Source organism: Hoplias malabaricus, chromosome 13 (genome assembly GCF_029633855.1).
Source record: "Hoplias malabaricus isolate fHopMal1 chromosome 13, fHopMal1.hap1, whole genome shotgun sequence".
NCBI classification, from domain to species: domain Eukaryota; kingdom Metazoa; phylum Chordata; class Actinopteri; order Characiformes; family Erythrinidae; genus Hoplias; species Hoplias malabaricus.
The window spans coordinates 33,686,614-33,707,976 of record NC_089812.1 but is presented as its reverse complement, the minus strand read 5'-3'; the positions used below and the strand labels follow the sequence as shown (position 1 = coordinate 33,707,976).

Sequence of the window (21,363 nt, the reverse complement as noted above, 5' to 3'; positions counted from 1 at the left end):
TCTACTGACAACAGCCAGAAAATACAATGTCTAGAGTGATTGTAGAATGGGTAGCTGTGTCATAATAGCCACTACATTCAAACATTTTTCTGCATGGCCATTTAATGAGGCAATATATGGTCATATACAGGACTAGATTTGAAAACTGTTCTTCATGATGGTTCAGCATAAAAAAATATGTTGAACAAATTCCGCACACATTGCTAAATACATCCTACACAAGATGAAGACATATACATATTACGGCCACTCAAATGATCAGCTGTAAACATCAGCCATTATTGGGAGTTTTTGGAATGCAAACATGGCATAGATTCCCACCACTTCCTTCATTGAAAACAACTGATAAATGTCTTCACACTTTTCCTTGTTTGGAGGGTTTCTGACAGCATACGTAAGCTACTGTTTCTTCAGAATCTGATGTAAAAATGCTACTAATTCATTGGATATCGAACCATGTTGCTGTTATATTACTGTAGACCAGATTATATCAAAATCAAAATAACTAATCAGATGCTGTATCATCCGAGTATTGTGATATACGTTGTGGTACATGTCGACAATTTATTTTTGCTATATCACCCCCTATAGCCTAGTATGTGATACAACAAGAAGACTTTCAAGAGGACCTATAAATGCACAATGGAATGGAGGGATGGAGAAAAGCAGGAGCAAGACTGAAAATGACTGTGATTATGACTTGAAAATGTATATAAAATTGGAAGCGATAATCAGTGTAGGTGTTAAAGCATGGGAGCGATATGTGCCGACCAGCTGGTGTGTGATAGTAAGCTTGCAGAATTTGATATGTATTGAAATCTGTTCAGAAGTTAGATCCACAATACAAGAGAATGGTCTTGTGTTTTGGCTTCATTAATATTCCGTGCAGAAAGGCATTATTGTGGAGGTGAAAAAAGGCAGAGATAGTTTCAGACATGATATGGGGCTCAGGCAAAAATGACTCATGCAGTCCTCAGTCCGTCCCATAAGCACATGTGTGTCATCCCCAGGCCTCTTCATTCTCCTCTATAGTTTCACCAGCCTTTTATTTCTTTTTGATTTATACTACACTTGTAACAGTGCCTTCCTAAGGTGGTCTTACAGATTAGGAAACCTAAAGGGACAAAGGATCATGGTCTGGTTTGGAGTCTGATCAACGATTACATCATTCTATGGTCAGGAACAATAGGGCTATTGAGTGCCCTTTGTGAACTTGAGGCCGCCAAGAGTAGCAGCTAACTGTGCTGAGAGCAGCGTGAAGCACTTCTCCATTCAGAGCTCCAGAAGTGTGCTATGAAAGGGATGAGTCAGCCAAGCAGCTCTATCTAGCAATAGGTTTGTGTGCTGGTGTGTATGGTGGAGGCCTGCTGATTGATGCAGGCGAACTGGATCTCAAGGTCATTCTGATTCACATCTATGCTCGGCTGTCCTAGAAACAGAGCGTGTGACTGAGGCTGATCACACTGGAGTTAACAGCAGCATAAAAAAATCCTCAGGATTCCCCACCGTTAAATGAGCTGCCTGCTGGGTAAGAGATGATAGCAAACATGTTCAACTTGCCACAAGTGTACTAATGAATCTGATAAATGAATGTGATAAATCAATGAACTGTCCAGCCAGTCAAAAAAATGCAATACGACATGCTATACGTTCTGTGTTATTTTACAGATTCAGGCATAATTATGGTATCGTTGTGCACTCCTAGAAATGATAGCTGTCATTAAGAAATTTAAACTCAAGAGAAAAACCTACTGTGTTACTGTTTAATATTATAAAAATATTGTGTAATGTGCTAAAATAACTTTCAAATTCTGTCAGATCATGGTGAAATTTCTAAATGTTCTGAATCTAAAGATGGGTCAGATCCAACACTCACTATCAATATCAAACCAGTATCTACAGAAAAACTAGACTGACATACAATTGCTGTAACGTGCTGTTTTGTGTTCTGTTCTGTTTTTGTTCATTGTTTGTGCTCCCCCTGTCTTGTGTCTGCTTCCTGCTTGTTCCCTGGTCATGTGATACCATTCCCTTGTGTTTCAAGTGTCATGTGTCTTAATTAGTAACCAGGTGTTTATTGTTGGTGTTGTCTTTATATAGTCCTTGTCAGTATTTCTTCTTTGTGGGTCATTGTATGTATGTTTGGTTGTTGTTCGTGGTCCTTAGCCTTGGTCTATGTTTAATGATCTGTGTTTAGCCTTGTTTTGTGTTTAACCTTCTTATTTAACTCTTGTGTTTTATGTTTAGATTCCTTGTTTAGTGTTTTACTTTGTTAGTGCTTAGCTGTCACAATTAGCGGGGCGGACTGACGGAGGCGGACGGACTTGCTAAAACACATACTTTAATATAACAAAACGAAAGGACTAGGAAACAAAACGACTTGACTTGGAGTAGGAAAGAAACAACACGACATGACTTGGAAACTAAACGAAACGAATGACCGATACAAGGAAGTGACACAAGGGAGCTTAAATACATGAATAGACGAGACTCACCTGAAACAGATAACGAGGACGGCGGACAAGGAGAGCACATGGCGGGGAAAACAGACATGACAGGACGAGGGCGTGACATTAGCATTTTGCCCCTTAGTTCTGTATAGGCCTTGTTTAGAGTTTAGCCCTTGTGTTTAGTGTCCCTGTGTCTAGTTTCCTTTAAGTTATTGTAATAAGGCCTCCCGCACTTACCTCAATCCCTTACTCCTACACCCCATCACTATTACAATTGCCTGGCAAAAAAAGATCAAAGCTAATTGAAATATGTCACATGCAAATGATAATGTGAATAAGTCACTTCATAAGAGCAAGTATGGCATAGTGAAGAGTTTAAGTGTAGTATTAATACAGTAAACATTGTCATACTGCTCAATCTAATCTAAAACCTAGCTGATGAACATAGAGTAAGTGTGATAATTACGCTATTCACAATCAAAATAATTACATAACTGATTTATCGAACAATATATGGGCATTTGCTCATTATTTTTGTTGACGATTGTATTTACAGGAACGATTATTTAAATAAGAATGAACGTCGCCAATATTTTTGCCACAAGTTCTGTTCCCTGGTTTTTCGTATTCTGAAGCAGTTATGTCAATTTGCATGAAAACAGTATTTTTATTGTATTTATATATATAATTAATTTAGAAAATGTATAACATTTTATATTTCAATTTTTATGTCTGAATATTCATAACTATAATTTTGCTAAACGTTGACTGCTTAAATGAGTTTAATTGAATTATTATGCTATATATAGTTTATCGCAGTTATTTCAGGGACAATATATTTACCATATATAATACTATTACAGTACAAATTAAATTGTATGAATTAATGACTAGGCCTTTGTTTTGTTTCTGTTTGTTTTGAAATCAGCAAACGTGTGATTGCACCCAATCCAGCTCTAAATCACCTAAAGGCAGTTTATGAGACATTTCATGGTGTTATTGGGTCACGGTTTCCAAACTGAAACTTGTTAAGACAACATTGTTGGGGATGTAGGCAATTCACACACAAACACACACACACACAGATCCTTGCCTAATGCAAAAGGACATAATTCATACTGAAGGCATTTATAGTGTGGATGTTGTGGTAATTTTACATCACAGTGTTTTTCTATTTTTGCAGACCACAATAACTAGGGAGTTTGAATTCTTTATGACGTGGTTAGCAATCAGTGACATAACTTAAAAAAAAAAAAAAGATTTAGAAACTTGGAAACTGCCTGTCAGCAGAAGCATCTATCAGCGTAATGCTGCTTAGACAGTTATTAGCACCAAGGGACACTGCTCACCACATCCATGTATTCAACACAGCTTCACTGCACCTCCCTCTGCTCCTCTTCCCACCCATATGCTCCCAGAGGAGGAGTGTTAGTGGTCCCTGAAGACCACTGCCTTCTCAGTGAGAGAACAGCAGCCAGCTCAGCTGTAAACTCCTCCAACAGTGGTATAAATTTTATAATCATTCAACTTAATGGGCACTGTTTGGAACACGATTATGACTGCACCAATATAGGAAATCTGGACCAGTGCTGACATCAGATATTTTTCACAAACATACAGTAATGCGAAAGTTTGGACAGCTCATATTATATGTTTTCTGTTTTTTTTAATTGATAGTAAAACTACACATACACTACAGAGTACAAAGTAAAATATGCAAATTGTAGTGCTGGGATTTAAGTTTGTTTGTTGAGTTTGACATCTCAGAAACATATAAAAATACATTTTAAATAAAAATCAAAATATGTCATTACCATATACCATTTTGCACAGTACACATCTGCATATTTTAATGGGTCTTTTGTGTGTGTTTCTACTTATTAAACCTAAACATTTTTGCCAGAGTGCCTACCGGGCTGGCCTTACTGACTGACACCTAATGTTGAAAAGCACATGCGCGAGTAGGAACTGTTAATTCAGCTGTATTTCACAGAGAGAACTTAAGGTGGCACCACTACACCCTCTGTTTTTAATTCAGCCATATTTCACATTCCAGTTCGTGAACTAAATCTGGAACCATTCAACAGTGAACAGAGGTCCTCTTTTCCCTGGTCAAGTGCTCTTTTTGGGTCCTAAAATATGTGTTCAAGGGGTCTGAGAATTGAGAGCTGAACTAGGACACACTTGCGCCGCTTCAGCGCTGTAGCTCCACCATCCACCGCGGTGCAGCTCAGTGTTTTACTGGAGCCTCCAACAGAAATGTGTTGAACGTTGTTGAGGTAATATTTATCATAGTCTCTTCTTTATGTTTGGAGAATGTTTCTGTGACACAGACTTTTGTTTTCTACTGTATATTTAACAAACAGAAAGTCATGTCTGTCCCTATAACGACAGGAATACAAAGACAGATCTCACCGTTACTGACTTTCTGACGAGTAAATTACATCTGCACAGCTTTTTGTTTACATTTACACGAAAACGGACAAAATCTTCAGATTATTAAAGCCAGAGCGAGGTGTTACTCAAATAAACGAGGCTGTGGATTAGTAACAGCACGGTTTTATCAGTCGGACCCTTATAGAAATGTAAGTCAGTAATAAATATCTAGTTCCCAGCGATGCCCTGTTCCTTTAACAAGTGTAAATCAATTGGTTGATGAAATGTTAAGGTGCTTGGCTTAAGAAATGTTCAAAAACTTAAAAGTTTAAATGTTATCTTGTTGGTTTCTGGTAAACGAGTTGCTTTAAAGTCGTCTCAACAGTGCTTCAGTTTTGTAGCTTTGTATGAACAGAAAATAACAGGCTTTCCCTGATCACACACACTATCAGCAACTGACAAGATAATTTATTTTTATAGTTTGTTATTATTGTAAACAAAGACATTGATATAAAGTACCAAAGCTTCTGCAGACCTTCCAATGACAAGGGTGTGTATTTTAAGCTTTCCTGTTTTTGAAAAGCCCGAATAACCTCTGTGACAGTGGCTATATGGCTAATGGCGATCCAGCTAAACTAGGCTTGCCCAGTTTCCCTTTGCTCTTGTTTTTATTAATTAAATAAGTAAATATCACCCTATGTATGGTGCATTAGAAATGTGTTCCATTTATGTAATAATACCAGTCTGTAATATTTGCAAACTTATGCACAAACCCTTGCCTATGATCTGAGACAGATCACAAAGTAGAAAGACAGACAAGAGATCCAACAGCCTCCAAGTCCTTCCCCTCTCACAGCCAGACTCTGCCTCAGTGGACCAGTTCTAATTGCTTCAAAAAACTCCATTACAGCACAACAACGCGTATCAATTCAGAAGGCCAAGGCTCTGCAAATATGTGTGTGTGTGTGAGGGTGAGACAGAGAGTGAGTAGCAAGCAAAAGGGAGGGGAGTAGGAGGTATTCCTCCTGGACCCGCTAGAAGGTTCTACAGCTAAGTCCTTCAGGTTCTTCACCTCGCACTATAATTCTGTGTATCGGCTGCAGAAGCATGTGATTGTGCAGCATTTAATAGAAGTGGCTATGACACTAGTCTGATGTCATTTCTGGACTCGTTTATATGACAAAGCTGTACAACAATGTTCCGATTGCTCAAATCAAGAATCTGAAACAAAATAAAGGTTATGGGAATATTCATCAAGTACACACTATTAAAAATGGGTGTAATGTGATCTGAAGCACAAAAGCATCCCAGCACTGTCAGCACTGAGATGCAATGGGTTATGAAACACTTACACATTGGTTTAATTCCTGGAATCCAGAAGGGGCAGTGGTTCAGAATCTTTTAGGGCAGTGACTCTTAAGTCAAATAATCAGCTACAGTGTTCTTCTTCACAACCCAACACAATGTGTGATGCCTAATTTCACCAGACAAAGTACACTGTGAACATCACAAAACACAAAAAAATTAAATTAACACGTCCCTTTTCAGGAGCAAAGAAACATTTGTACATAATTTCCAGTTATAATAGTGTTATACATTTATTAACCATGCACATATTTGTGTAATAAGAGTTTTTTAATTAACATCAAGAGAATCCTTAGCCAGGTACATCCCTAGATTACATACAGTCGACCAGGGCAGTTTTATGTTGAGACTTCTACTGGATTTTGAGTAGGACTGGAAATTAATTCATTGTTTCATTCGTTCATTCATTCATTCACCAATGGTTATTCAGCAAGCTCCCTGTCTTCTTAGTTAGCTACAGTAATCTGTCAGTGATTTGTCGAATAAACAAAAAAGCAACTCTGCTCAATATAATGTATTCTATTACAGCACTTTGGTGGAGTAGATACATTTTGAGAATCTATAAAATCAGAGATGCTAATTCTCTATGAAAAAACAGATTTGCAGTTGTTTTTTTTATTACTATTATTTTTACCTTCATGACCTTATTTTTAACACTTAACAAAAGCCCAAAGCTGAAGAATTCCAAGCAGCTCAACCTGGAGCTAATTTATTGAACACCAAGTGTTTTCCATAACCTTGTGACGTTTCAGATCATTTGCACCCTCTACTGAGGTGAGCTGGGTGTGTTCTGGGTAAACATAGCAGGGGCTGAATGTATCTTACCACTAATGACATACAGAGCCGCCTACCAGTGTGTATAAGAGACTGTACGGTGCTGACACAGCACACCTGAGAGTCAGTGTAGGAGGAGAGACGACAAGAGAGGAGAAAGGACCAAAATAAAATGAAGACAAACTAGAAGAAGAAGAAGAAGTGAAGAAGAGAGGAGAAGTGTAGAAAGAAGAAGAGAAGTGTAGAGAAGAGAAGTGTAGAGAAGAGAAGTGTAGAAAGGAGAACAGAAGTGTAGAGAAGAGAAGAGAAGTGTAGAAAGGAGAAGAGAAGAGAAGAGTAATGAAAGACAAATCAGGATGAGTGGAGAAGGAATGGGGAGGAGAGGAAAAAAGAACAGATTAGAAGAGAGAAGAAGATAGGAGGTGCTTTTTATACAGAAACAATACCCAGCTAATCAAAAACTGGGCCACTGCAGAGCGAGAGGTGGCGTAATGGCTGAAAAAAGATACTGTCCCCGTGACTTACATCAAATATAGCTGAACCATACTGTTACTGAGCCTCAGTTTCTCCTGGTTCAGTATCTGCGCAGGGGCAGATAGCGCGCTCTATGTTGCAGTAATAGGGAAGTCACATCTGTAAGCCAGGCTATAATTAGACATAATCATGCATAATATGGAATTAATTTGACACAATGACCATAACTATTGCACTCCTCTGCACTGTTATGTTACTAGTATGTCTCATGTGTTTGCCGCGTGTTTATGCGTACGTTCAGCTACGCACTCCAAAGTCTGAATGACAGTAAAGTTCACTTTGACTTTGATTTGACTTTGAATAATCTTTTTAAAAATCTAAAACCAAAGCTCAAGCATAATTCTATTCTAAAGCAAAACAAAATGTAAATGTTCTGGAAACTCAGTTGATCCAAACGTGGATAGAGAGGAAATGTTGAAAAATTGTTTGCTGCTGTAAAGAACACAGCCTATTAGTATCAATTATGCACAATTCATTTAATACATTAATTGTCCCTAATCAATCACACAAAGCTAGATACTGTATGTGAAGGACCACTCAAAATCAAGTGGCACTAACCTGTTGCAATGGCGCTGTTCTTGAAAACATCACTGTTACTAAATAATAAATAAATAAAATAATACAATTAAAATAAATCTCAATTATTTAATGCCTCAAAAATCAAGAATGCACTGCAATAAAAGCAACAGCACTTGTCTTTTAAAAAAATTATTTAGCAGGGCAATGAACAGGGAGGTTATGAAAGTTGAATGAATGAATGAATGAATGAATGAAAAAGCTGTTTATAAGGATATGGATTTGCTACGGTCAGTGACAGTTACACAGCTTCAGTCTCCTAGAGGTCCAGATAATGTATAGAATTTTAAAAATGGAAGCCAGTGTTATATTTCCAAATATTTAAAAGCTAAAATGCAGGTGACAGACTAAATCTTTATTGTAATATTTAAATTACATGGAGGTTTGGCAGGGTGGGGTTTCTCCAGCTGGGGGCAAACAAATCATAAGCCCACACCAGATGATTTCTTATGTTTGCAACTTTCAAACCAAGATTTATACACTCTGACCCTCATATCTGCAGGGGATTAGTTCTGTGAGCATCCGTGGATATTAAAATCTTGGAATGCTCAGGTTTCTTATATAAAATATCGTATTATAGGCATATAACCTAAGCACATCCTTCTGAATACTTTAAATCATCTGTCTTATAAAATGTAATATTCGTTCATTCATTCATTCATTGTCTGTAACTGCTTATCCAATTCAAGGTTGTGGTAGGTCCGGAATCATTGGCCGGAAGGTAGGAACACACCCTGGAGGGGGCACCAGTCCTTCACAGGGCGACACACACTCACACATTCACTCACACCTACGGACGCTTTTGAGTCGCCAATCCACCTACCAACGTGGACCCCAGAGTAAAATGTAATATATATATATAGTATTGTTTAAGGAATAATAGAAGCAAAATATCTGTTCATGTTCAGAACATACTCATCGAATGAGATGTGAGGTGAACAATGCTCAAACAACAGTGCTGGCAAGAAACTGAAGACTTGAGGAATGGTGGGAGGCAACACTATGCCTACACAACACTTCCATTTGCACTGATTTAGTGTAGTTCTCTGCACACAGAAATTCATGTTTTGCTTTATAGAACATTCTAGAATATAATTTTAATATTTTCAACAAGTTGTTGATTTAATTTGGAGATATGGATACAGAGGGCTGATTGTACTTCTGCATATAGGCATAATACTTGATTTTTATAAATGCCTTTCAAAGAATTGGATCAAATCTAAAATGGTGGTCTTAGCTCAGGCTGTGTGTTGTCAGGGGTAAGAGAAGTAATTTCTGTTCAAGTCCTATTTTCAGAAAAAGACCCATGATGAATGTTTACAATGTGGCTGACAAACTGTGCTTGACAACCGATGGGCTACAGTTTAAATGGAGCTCATATAGTGGCCAGTGAGATTTAGGACAGCTGTTTTGAACAAAGGTAAGTGCACTGTCCTGTTATTAATGATGAATACAAGTCTCAACATGAAATGACCTAATATGACATAGAGCACAACTTAAAAGCTCAGTGATCATAAAATAAGTGCCTGTAATATTTTTGTTATTAATTAATATCTTCATGGTAATTATAGGCTTATGATTTAACATAAAATTTACGCTTATCCAGTTCAGGGTCACGGTGGGTCCAGAGCCTACGTGGAATCATTGGGCGCAAGGCGGGAATACACCTTGGAGGGGGCGTCAGTCCTTCACAGGGCAACACACACCCATTCACACATAAGGACACATTTTTGAGTCGCCAATCCACCTACCAACATGTATTTTGGATTGTGGGAGGAAACTGGAGCACCCGAGTAAACCCACGCCGACACGGGGAGAACACACAAACAGCCACCCGGAGGAAACCTACCCAGACACAGGGAGAACACACCACACTCCTCACAGACAGCCACTCGGAGGAAACCCACACAGACACAGAGAGAATACACCACACTCCTCACAGACGGTCACCCGGAGGAAACCCACGCAGACACAGAGAGAATACACCACACTCCTTACAGACAGCCACCCGGAGGATTGGTCCAGAGCATACCTGGAATCATTGGGTGCAAGGCTGGAATACACCCTGGAGGGGGCGCCAGTCCTTCACAGGGCAACACACACACACACACACACACATTCACTCACACTTTTGAGTCACCAATCCATCTACCAACGTGTGTTTTTGGTTATAAACATATATTGCAAGTATTAACACTTCAAAAATAAACCCAATAAACCACCTCCCTAAATTCACATCATGAAAAGAGACATTAAATTGTTCAATTAATATTTTGCTCTCTGAATCAGTTGATTTCACTGAAATTGTAAACATATTAAAATGTAATCACTAAGCTTCCACTATCTGCTGAGCTGATGAATGTTCTTCTTTTACTGGCTCACTACTGAAACATCTGTGTGAAACTGGAGGGTATCCATTAACTTAAGCTAATTCATCAATCACTGCTTGTTATTATAGCTGTACCTATTGTAGAACAAAGGACAGTCAAATCAGCACTCATTTTCACGCAACATTAAATAAATAAGTACAAATTTACTCTTCCATCTGAGCCTCCACATCATGACTTGCATGTACAATAACATTTACAGCAAAGGCAAAGCACAGTCACTGAACAAACACACTATAAAAACTGCTTAAGGGTCTTCGAGAACACTATTGTTTATTACAAACATGAATTTCACCTATAACCGTAATCACTCTTTCAGTGTCTGTAGGCTATAGCATGCAGTGACTAAAGCTTATCATGGCCCTTATGTGAGAAGGTGCTGATTTGGTGAGCATGTTTGTTAAGTGGACTCATTAATCAACATACACACCTCCCAGCTTCTACTGCTGACGATGACATTGGACTGTGGAAAACACAGCGCATCCTCTAAAAGTGAATTTGTTCCTTTTCGCTCCATCTGAGGGGGACGCTGCCACCCTTTCCTTAGGGACTGAGTTTGGTACAGTTACACATGAATCTGAGAGGCCTCCAAATACAGATCCAATGAGGTCACAGTTAGCTTGTGCAAAAACACACTTTTCCTCTCAAACATAGGCTCTCTCTCTCTCTCTGCAGGAGATGTTAATTTTCTACACAGTGGGAGGAGGCATTCAGTACATTACAGATTATGAGGAATCAAAAATGGTCTGAGCATGTGTGTTTAAGAAACATTCTGAGCAAAATATTTACGACAAGCTCTCCAGCTATTGTTCAAATCCCATTCATAATATCAATAACTAGAGTTTGACCACTTGAGGACGTTTGTAGAGTTATATCCAAAGATTTGGACACCCCTAGTCATATTACACGATTTTCTAACTGGAAAAATGTTAACTTCCTCTGGTACCAATTTGCAATAGAGCAATGGCATGAAAAAGGGAGTAATTCCAATTACAATCATCTCAATTAAATGGTGGTGGTTCAAATTCATTTATTATAACTAACATTATATCCTTGGACTAAACAATTGCTAATGCATTTAAAGTCTCCAATCTGGCCACAGTAAATGTAGGATCCATCAGTTAGTATGATGTATGATGTCAGCTGCTTAATGCTGATATATTAGCATTAGCTTTGTTGGTTTAACAAGCGATTCTGCAGCTGAAGATCTGTTCCAAACATGCCATCTGTATCTAATGGGTTATGGAAACCAGCAACCACCAATAAGCATGATGCCATCCATGCAATGCAAAGTGATTACTAGGGTTGGGGGGGTATAACGACAATACCGTATGCCGCGGTATTAAAAAATGTGGATGGTATCTCAAAATGTGATGTATTTATGGCATGTGTGTGATGTTCTCTGTCTTTAAGAACAAAGCTAATATGTTCATGTGCATTTAAGAGAGCCACAGGGAGGGGTCTGAAAACGGGGTGGAGAAAAGCACAAGCCCATTAGCCCACCGCAGTTGTAAGTTTAGCGCTGAGTTTGGGTTAAAAGAAAGATGAAGAAAGCTGTAAACACACAAAATACTCAGACTCCACTCGACTTTATGCTCACAGGTTTATGGCTTTATCCTCTAAATATGTGTGTTCTGAGCCTCAGTTGGCTGAAAAATTTGCTGTAGTGTGCTAAACCACAAGTGCTTGTTAGCACCAACTTGCTACAAAACAGTGTAGAAATTTCGCTTGTTTTCAACACGTCAACACGTGTCGGTGTTGTATCGGGCTGAGTTTAGCTAAATTAACTCAACTTTGTGCTCATAGATATAAGGCTCAGCTCAGTCTGACAGAGTACTCCTCCTTACGGTAGTACTGTATACCGCTATAATATTTTGAGGTGGAAAAATGTGGATACCGCACATCCCTAGCCAGTTTATTATTCCTATAGGTGCAAAAATACACTATGACTTAATAAATTACAATGTGAAAAAATGGAGGTGCTTCTGTAAATTGTAAAATCTGATGCAAAAGGCTTTGCAAAACACTGCTGCTATTGATTATATAAGAAAAAATATTAATCTAACAACTTCAATAATAATTCAGTTGAACATAATAAGCCATGAAGAGCCCCACAAAAGTTTGGCAAAAAACGCATACATGGATATGCCCTTCACATTATTTCTTACAGTATGAATGACAAGCAGGATTTTTTTAAATATAAGAATATTTCCATTAGGGCTGTAACAGTAAATTGTGAGACTAGGGTAATGCAATGCAATCTGTGACAATTGGCATAGTCGAGATATGACAATGCAGCACACAGAATGGACATTGTAATAATTATACCATTGAATGCCAAACAACCAGCACCAATCAATAGCTCACTCCATCCCTCCTCATCCCTACCAGCTCTAAATCTACAACATGAGTCAAAAATAGTCATTTTGGCCAATTCTTTTGACATATTCATTGCAGTCTGGAAACAGTATAATATCAAGTAGATAATGCAGTAGATATTAAAAAATGTGTTAAATGTAAAACAGATGCTATAACACAGTCATAATTATATGAAAACATACTGACAAATCTGAATAAACGGTCACAACATGCAATATCAGACTATCAAATGTTAAATATTCAAAGGTGTAACTGCTCATTACCTGTCCATGTTGAAACAAACATAAATGTATGATAAAGGCTTGGATGTCAATGGCTCTAGACAGCCATCTCTTTCGACCACATTGTTCTATAAATATAACATTTTTAAAATGATGAGAATCACCAAGTTTATTGAACTCTTGAAATGTAAAATGAATGCTATTTAGTTGCATATCTTTGTTGTACTATGAGTATTCATCTAAATCAATTGCCTAATGCTGTCTCATGCATGAGGAGTTGGTGTGTTCTCCCCGTGTCTGCGTGGGTTTCCTCTGGGTGACTGTCTGTGAGGCGTGTGGTGTGTTCTCTCTGTGTCTGCGTGGGTTTCCTCCGGGTGACTGTCTGTGAGGAGTGTGGTGTGTTCTCTCTGTGTCTGCGTGGGTTTCCTCCGGGTGACTGTCTGTGAGGAGTGTGGTGTGTTCTCCCTGTGTCTTTGTGGGTTTCCTCCGGGTGCTCCGGTTTCCTCCCACAGTCCAAAAACACACGTTGGTAGGTGGACTGGCAACTCAAAAGTGTCCGTAGGTGTGAGTGAATGTGTGTGTGTGTGTGTGTTACACTGTAAAGGACCCCTCCAGGGTGTATTCCCGCCTTGCGACTAATGATTCCAGGTAGGCTCTGGACACACCGCGACCCTGAACTGGATAAGGGTTACAGATAATGAATGAATTAATGTCTCATGCATTAAGCAAAAAAAACAAAAACAAAACTTGGACGAAAACTCTGATGAACTAAGTAACTTTTACTCATAGCATTGGTCTAACTATGTCTTGGTATTATAACAGTATTATAGTATACTGCAGAGCTGAATAACTGATGATATTGGAAATTTATGACAGTACATGAAAATGATAATATAAAAATTTCCTGTTCAACCAATTTCTACTAAACTGCAGTGAATGATGATCCTGAAAATCAGTCACACGCACCCTCTCTTTATTATTGGTTCATACTAAGTCAGGAACGCCTCCTTCTTGGCTCACCATTATTAGCTAAGAACTCCCTCTTCACATTATTATTGGATCACAGAACGACAGGAACGCCCACAGCACAGACATTGTGTCTGCACATTTGGTGATGTCATACACAAGGGTTTTCAGAGGGGGAAAAAATAATGAAATAAATTACTTTCAACAGGCACATTAACACAAAACGAACATGTACACAATCGCCCCATTGTGAAAGTGTTATGTTGCAACCCAGACTGTGTAGTGAGCCCAGCTGCTGCTGCTCTAACTTTAAGGGGGAATCCCATTGCTTATGTTTACGCCTACCCCTTGTTTTCGTTCCTTCAGTCGAGTTAAACCGTGTAGAATCAAACAGGCCAACATCAGTTATATTTTATATTGTGGTAAACATTCAGAGTTTTTGTTGCTTGGACAAATCAGAAAACCGAAGTGGCTAACAAGGTATTGCTACAGGTCATTAAACATTGCTCTACTCTCTCTGGAAGCTACCATGGTGCAATTAAACCTCGCTCAGCCTGTTTATGATCTACCCCACTGAAATTAAGCCTTTGTATGCCCACTCTGTGAGATAAAACTGGGAAATTAAAACTCAGTCTACTTGCTCTTCAAGCTACCTCAGTATCCAAACACGTAACCCCCAACAGTACACCATATGAAGGTACAGTGGTATGTTAAAATGAAATATCACCCAACTATAGGTTCAACAGTTTTTCAGTGGTCGGTAAATGCTTATTTTTTGAGTTACTTGCATCCCACATGAAAATGAAGAACACTGCCAGTTCATCAAAAAGCTAAACCATGTCAGTCCTCAACTGAACAAACAGATTGTAATCAAATTAATTCACTCCAGCACGTTCCATATCATTTGTCATATTCTCAGTTTCTCAATCCAATATCAGGTAAGCTTTAGTTTCATTAGTTTCCTGGGCCAAGATTTGGATGCAATCATTTTCCCTCGTTTAAATCTAGATCAAATACTCCTGAGAATATTGAGTCGTGAACCCAGCACCATGACTTCAGTTCAGCTGTGTGCTGTGTGTATTTTTATTATTAAGAGACATGACTGTATGGGTGACATGCAGTGAAAGGATGGCGCTGCCCCCTATTCCCAAACTAATCGCAGGCTAGTGTAGCCTCCACGGCCTTGCCCTTTTTATTAATGAGTATGGCCATTGCTCTGTTTAGGGAACATGTTGTTTCTCATTACTGTGGTGCCGTGGACATAATGCCTCAGCGGGCCACTGCTACTGCTCCCTGGACACGGCAGAGAGAAGGGGAGAATACTAATGTGGGTACACAAGCTCAAGAGACAAAACACATGCACTCACATACAGGGTAATGCCTTGAGGAACGCTGAAGCTGGGTCACAGGAACCAGGGTTGCCATGTTTCCACAAACCCACCCACCATGCTAGCCAGAGGTAGACAGGAAAAAAACCTGATTTGCCATTTGACTGCCAGCTACATGAGTGTAGGGTACTGCATGCCATCATCTCTCAGTGTGCCAACACCTAGGGCACAACACACCTGGTCCCCTGCACCCCTCCTGCATAACAAGCTGTTTCCCATCCATGAGGTCCAGGGTGAGGGAGGGACTGGACAAACACTAACCAAGCATGTTAAAGGTCACACGCTGCATTCCCTTGAGAGAAAAGCACCAATGTGAAAGGCACTGAAATATATGATACATATCAAAACATGACATCTTTCAGCTTCACTACAATAACCACTTAGGGGTGCATGATACATTTATATCAAAATAAAGCTTTTTGTAATACTTATTTTACAAAATATGTTTACACATATATGCTTTAACAAATGACACTTCTTATCCTGAGCTTTCAGCATCTTTTATATTCCAGGGGTCAAGGATAGTCAATTGACCGGACTAATGCAATTATTTCAGTCATTTCAATCAAGATAACGCAGGATGTTCCATATTATGTCAAACCAAGCATTCAGTTATGTGTGTTTTATAGGGCACATATAATTAAAGCTTTAATACAGTATGTAAACATCAAAATATTCCATTTATTCTGCATTCTCTAGAGTCCATATTGGAGCTTTAATAGTACAGGAGGTCCTCGGGTTACGTCAGTCCCGAGTTACGATGTTTCGTGGTTACGACACATCTTCCATTTACTGTATAAAGCCTTGTTTCGACTTAAGTGGTTTTGCGTCGTAAACGTCGTAACGTGAACTTCGTGTTTGGTGTGCGCGGCGGAAGAATACACAGTTACGCAGCTCGCGGTCACCCCAGTCGCGTTGTAGGATAAGTGCTTACAGTATTATATTTACGTACGTATGTTCCGACCTACACCGATAATTGGTTTACGACGCGACGTAGGAACGGATCAACGCCGTAAGTCGAGGACCCCCTGTATCTCGTTTTAAGGGAATTGTTTTATGATGTCACAATAACCAACACATTTGCATATTTCCACCTACTCAGTTGGATTTAAGCCCCGCCCATTCATTTTAAAGTTATAAGGAGTGTTTCTGTCTGCTGTGGTATATTTAAAAAAAATAGCAACAACAGTTGAATCCAAGGACACAGCTGTCATGTGTGATGTCATAAATTGAGCTCAGTTAAAATAAAATAAATAAAACTGCTGAGAAATAAATAAGAGTATAGGCGTTTTAATGTACAAAACATAGAGCAAGTGCAAGATTAAAAACGTGATGGCAGCACGATCATTTTCCATAAGGTTCAGCACCGTGGGCGCAATTTAACCTGCATCTTTGAGCAACAGTCTTTCTATCACCTACATTTAAACGTCATATCGCAATAGCGAAACACTGATGGCCAACAGATACTGCTGCTGGACCTACTGCACCCAGCTCCCCCTCCCAGGATGAGTACGTGATGAAAACATTGCGCCTCTTCCATTTTTCCTCTCACGTCGCATTCATCCACTGCATCCGTCTGCATCAGATGGAGGATAATGACACATGCGCCGCTGCGGCTTTATTCAGCGCTGTAAGAAATACTAGGCGGGTGTCGAAGTGTGACAGCGTACTAAGGGATTTTGTAAAGCGTTCCCGTCTGTTCCTCATGCAGAGCCTTGGCTTAACCGAGCTGAAGTTGGCTTCTTATTCGTATTTTCCGCTCCACCTTAAATGGTGCAGCAGAAACAAGAACGAAGCCGCTGCACCATTTAAGGTGGAGCGGAAAATTCAAACAAGAACCCGGCAAATGATCAGTCAGCATGAACTTTTTTTTTTTAAGGTTTGCCATCTTAATTTGCAATTCTACTCCAGAGTATATTGCGCCATCACCAGCAGCAATCAGCTGAAATCACATCAGTTCACACACACACAGGCTGCGTCCAAAACCACACATTTCCCCACAGCGTATACTGCACTAACCAAAACACTTCCAGCTGTGGCGTACTGATTTTGATACGTTATGAAGTACGATAGCGTGCCGTTTGGGACACAGCCAGGGACGTTTTCCCATTCAAACTCAAGCGATTCCTACGTAAGAAAAGCAAACGACTCCACCGGGTTCTTACCTGCCAACGGTCTGGTTGGCGAGCTGTCGCATTCGATTGAATTGCTTCTTCATCTTCTATGTTTCTTTTTCTTCTTATTTTTTGTACTTATTTTCCTCCGTTAACAGCGGCGGCCCCGCATGTCTGTGAGAATAAAGGCCCATATGACGGCGTCCGCCCAGTCCCACAGCTTCTGCTTCATCGCAAGTGAGGAGAAAACGCAGAGGATACAAGAGACATTTTCAGCGCAGTTTCCTTTCTTTCCTCTGCCTCTGCTCCTCGGGAGGAGATGCTGGGCGAAGTGACAGCGCAGCGCCGAGGAGCTGCTGCACGCCAGGTGCACTATGGGAAACGTAGTTTTTCACATGGCGCCGTCATGACGGACATTGCAAGTTACAAACGATTTTTATTTGACAGGGTCATATTTATCAGTGGCGGTAGGTCAATATTGCGACATATTGTGCTCTTGAACTATTTAAAGAATGAGTTTTTAATTAGACAAAGTCGGATACTGAATGTTAGATCATTTCACAAGGTGAAGCCTACACCAAAAAACAGTGTAACGCTGCCCCCTAGTGTTCACACGTATCTAGGACAATTACATTAGAGGATCCTTGCTGCCAGAAATTGAGAAATTACTCACCGACCATGAGAATGGGGTCTACGCCCAAAAGCAAGAAACTTTCAGGGACTTCGATGGACTTCAAACCTGAGACAGGGGCAGATGAATAAATAGCACCGGAATATGTCATAATTTAATTGATGTATCCTAGCTATATATAGTCTGCCACATTCTCCAAACCTTAAAAATGTAACCATACGTATCTACTTTGCTCCTATGGCAAGGACACTATTTTTAATTGCAGCTATTTATAGTTTAACAAGGGAGTTTGAGTTTTCTGTTGCACCTATAATGGAAACTATATATAAGAGAACTTTTATTTTAGCACTATTACCTCTCACCTGCTAATTTTTCTGTCGAACGCCAAGCAAGATGTTCTTTCTGGTGCCTGTAGAGTTTTACAATGGATTAGAATGATGTAGAATATAATTTGTAATATCAGTAATGTATTTTAAAGCTAATTACCGACAGTTGAACCATCTGAAATGGGTTAGCTCCGTTCTGTAAAGTAACGGTAATCCTCTCATTTACATATTTTTTTAAAATAGCGGTCTGTGATTGGTCCAACATTTTGAATGGCCATTTACACCAAATACACTTCAATAATGTCTATTGTAATTATCGCGTTGTACTCAAATCAGTCAAAATGATTTATAAAATGTGTTTGATTGCCGGATGGTATTAAAACTACCGTCGTGTTGTGTTTAATGCAGTTCTCCGTAAGATGGCGCTGTTTCTGAATAAATCTGTTATGCCCTTGGTGTGCCTGCCGCAGAGATTTATGTCATCTTCAGCACATGACGTTGTTATTTCAACATATAATGCTGCTATATGTATTTCTAAAAGTTAAAAAGATGAGGAGAAATTTAAGGACTAAACCCAGATTCCATGGTCCCTGAAGCTGCATAAAAACAGCATACCTGCCCACAGTGCTATCATGCCACCCCACATAAGAAAGTGCTAGAATACTGAAGGAAGGAATGCTAAGTGCTAATGGCGTGTGACTGTTTCATTTGGACAGATTCAGAAACAAACTATACTGGTTACCATGACTCTTGAAATATGTTCCACTGCTTAATAGATAAATTGTCATGTTGTGTTTGGGAAAGACAATAAATGTCTCTGTATTATTATTATTTTAAATTTTAGTTTTCTTATAATATATGACTTGTGAAAAATAAACTCTTCTATTTTCACTGAGAATCTTTTTGCACGGTGGGTGTTCCTGGCAGGTGAAATCTTCTTTCAAACTCTGTATAATTATGGGCCTTTCACAATAACATAGCCTTGATATGTGGAAGTTAGAAACAGATGACGTTAAAAACATTTGAAAGGCAAGAATGAATATGGAATGTACCCTTTCAGACTGTAATACTTGGTCAGTAATTTCCAAAAATACTTAGGGCGTATACAGTGGAGTGTAGGTGATGAAACAAAGTGCTGACAGGCTCCAGTGTGAAAACTTGAGGATGGAACCATATGGAGTGACTCATTTACAAGAGCTAACAATGCTGTTATTTTCACACATCTGAGCTGACTGCTGAACATACAGTCTGCTTTCATCCACAAATACAAACATGCAAACATGTATACATATATAATATGTATATGCAACATCCATCCCACACCATCTACTACTACTACTACTAATAATAATAATAATCCGCAACTCTGAACAGAGGGCAGCACGGTTGCACAGCAGGTAGGTGTCGCAGTCACAAAGCTCCAGGGACCTGAAGGTTGTGGGTTTGAGTCCCACTCCGAGTGACTGTCTGTGAGGAGTGTGGTGTGTTCTCCCTGTGTCTGTGTGGGTTTCCTCCGGGTGACTGTCTGTGAGGAGTGTGGTGTGTTCTCTCTGTGTCCACATGGGGGTCCTCCGGTTTCCTCCCACAGTTAAAAAACACAGATTTTAGGTAGGTGGATTGGCGACTCAAAAGTGTCCTTAGGTGTGAGTGAATGTGTGAGTGTGTGTGTTGCCCTGTGAAGGACTGGCGCTCCCTCCATGGTGTATTCCCAACTTGCACCCAAAGGGTTACAGATAATGAATGAATGAATAATAATAATAATTATCCTTAATATTATAAAATATAAAACAGAAACCTTGCACCACTAAAGAACATGTAGACATTTTTGGAGCATGCTTTCAAATGATATATTCCATGCTCGGGGTGGCACGTAGTAGCAGGTAGTGTCGCAGTCACACAGCTCCAGGGACCTGGGGGTTCTGGTTTCAAATCCCACTCTGGGTGACTGTCTGTGAGGAGCTTGGTGTGCTTTCACCCTGTCCACGTAATGTGTCTCCCTGTGAAGGACTGGTGCCCCATCCATGGTGTATTCCCACCTTGCGAACAGTGATTCCGTGTAGGCTCCGGACCCACCTCGTCCCTGAATTGGATAAGGGTTACGGACAATGAATGAATGACTATTCCGTGTTCTCTTTCTCTAGACACCCCTAGTGAAAACGGAAATGGGTTCATTTTCATTTTAAACCCTCATTATTATACATACATACACATAGGGGGTGCTATTTCTCAGATCCTCAATCAAATTTGCAATTGCTTCACAATGAGATGCTAATACCCTTCTCATTAATGACGCCTCATAAACGTTTTTGTCTACATAAGCCAGTTTTGTAACATTTGCTGATGCAGTAGCCATTAAGTTGTCTCAACATATTCCTTTTCTTTGTCTCATTAACCCCCTCTACAGACGCTGAGGGTGATTAAAATTGTACTAAAGGAATGCCAGGTGTTCCTGATTAGGGGCAAACTGCTTTCCTAGTCTCAGCACTGGTTCAAATTTGTTTTGTATGGTGGTTTATTATTTCTCTTTTCCAACAAATTGTACAACATAAGTAATGAATGAAACATATCATAGCATCAGCCACAGATTGGAAAGAGGCTTGGACTTGGAACTTGGAGGCAGCTTCCAGCAGGCTTTGCAGCTCCCCTTGGGACTGTTGGGACAGTTTGGGGGTGTTATTTATGTGATGGGGCATATATCTAGGGTTTTTTTTTGGTTCATGGCAGGGAGTATGAGCAGAGCAGTATCCACTGTGAGTGAAGCTTGTGTGATGGACAATAAGGCTCTTCCAGGCTTTGCCATATTCCCAGCCCAAACTGCTCAATGCCCTTGTTCCCTATATCCTTGTTAGTTCCTTATAAAAAACTCTCTTGAGCAC

General features: G+C 39.6%; 1 protein-coding gene across 7 annotated transcripts in view; it reads right to left on the bottom strand.

Annotated features, from left to right (window-relative positions):
* arhgap44a (Rho GTPase activating protein 44a) overlaps positions 1 to 17,954 on the bottom strand; it is a 65,078-nt gene extending 47,124 nt beyond the window's left edge. For all 7 annotated transcript variants that reach the window (XM_066641577.1, XM_066641573.1, XM_066641574.1 and 4 more), the window contains exon 1: positions 17,582 to 17,954. In XM_066641577.1, coding sequence (XP_066497674.1) covers positions 17,582 to 17,634 — 53 coding nt within the window. In that variant the 5' untranslated portion in view covers positions 17,635 to 17,954. The remainder of the gene's footprint in view (positions 1 to 17,581) is intronic.
* Between the last annotated feature and the right edge of the window lie 3,409 nt (positions 17,955 to 21,363).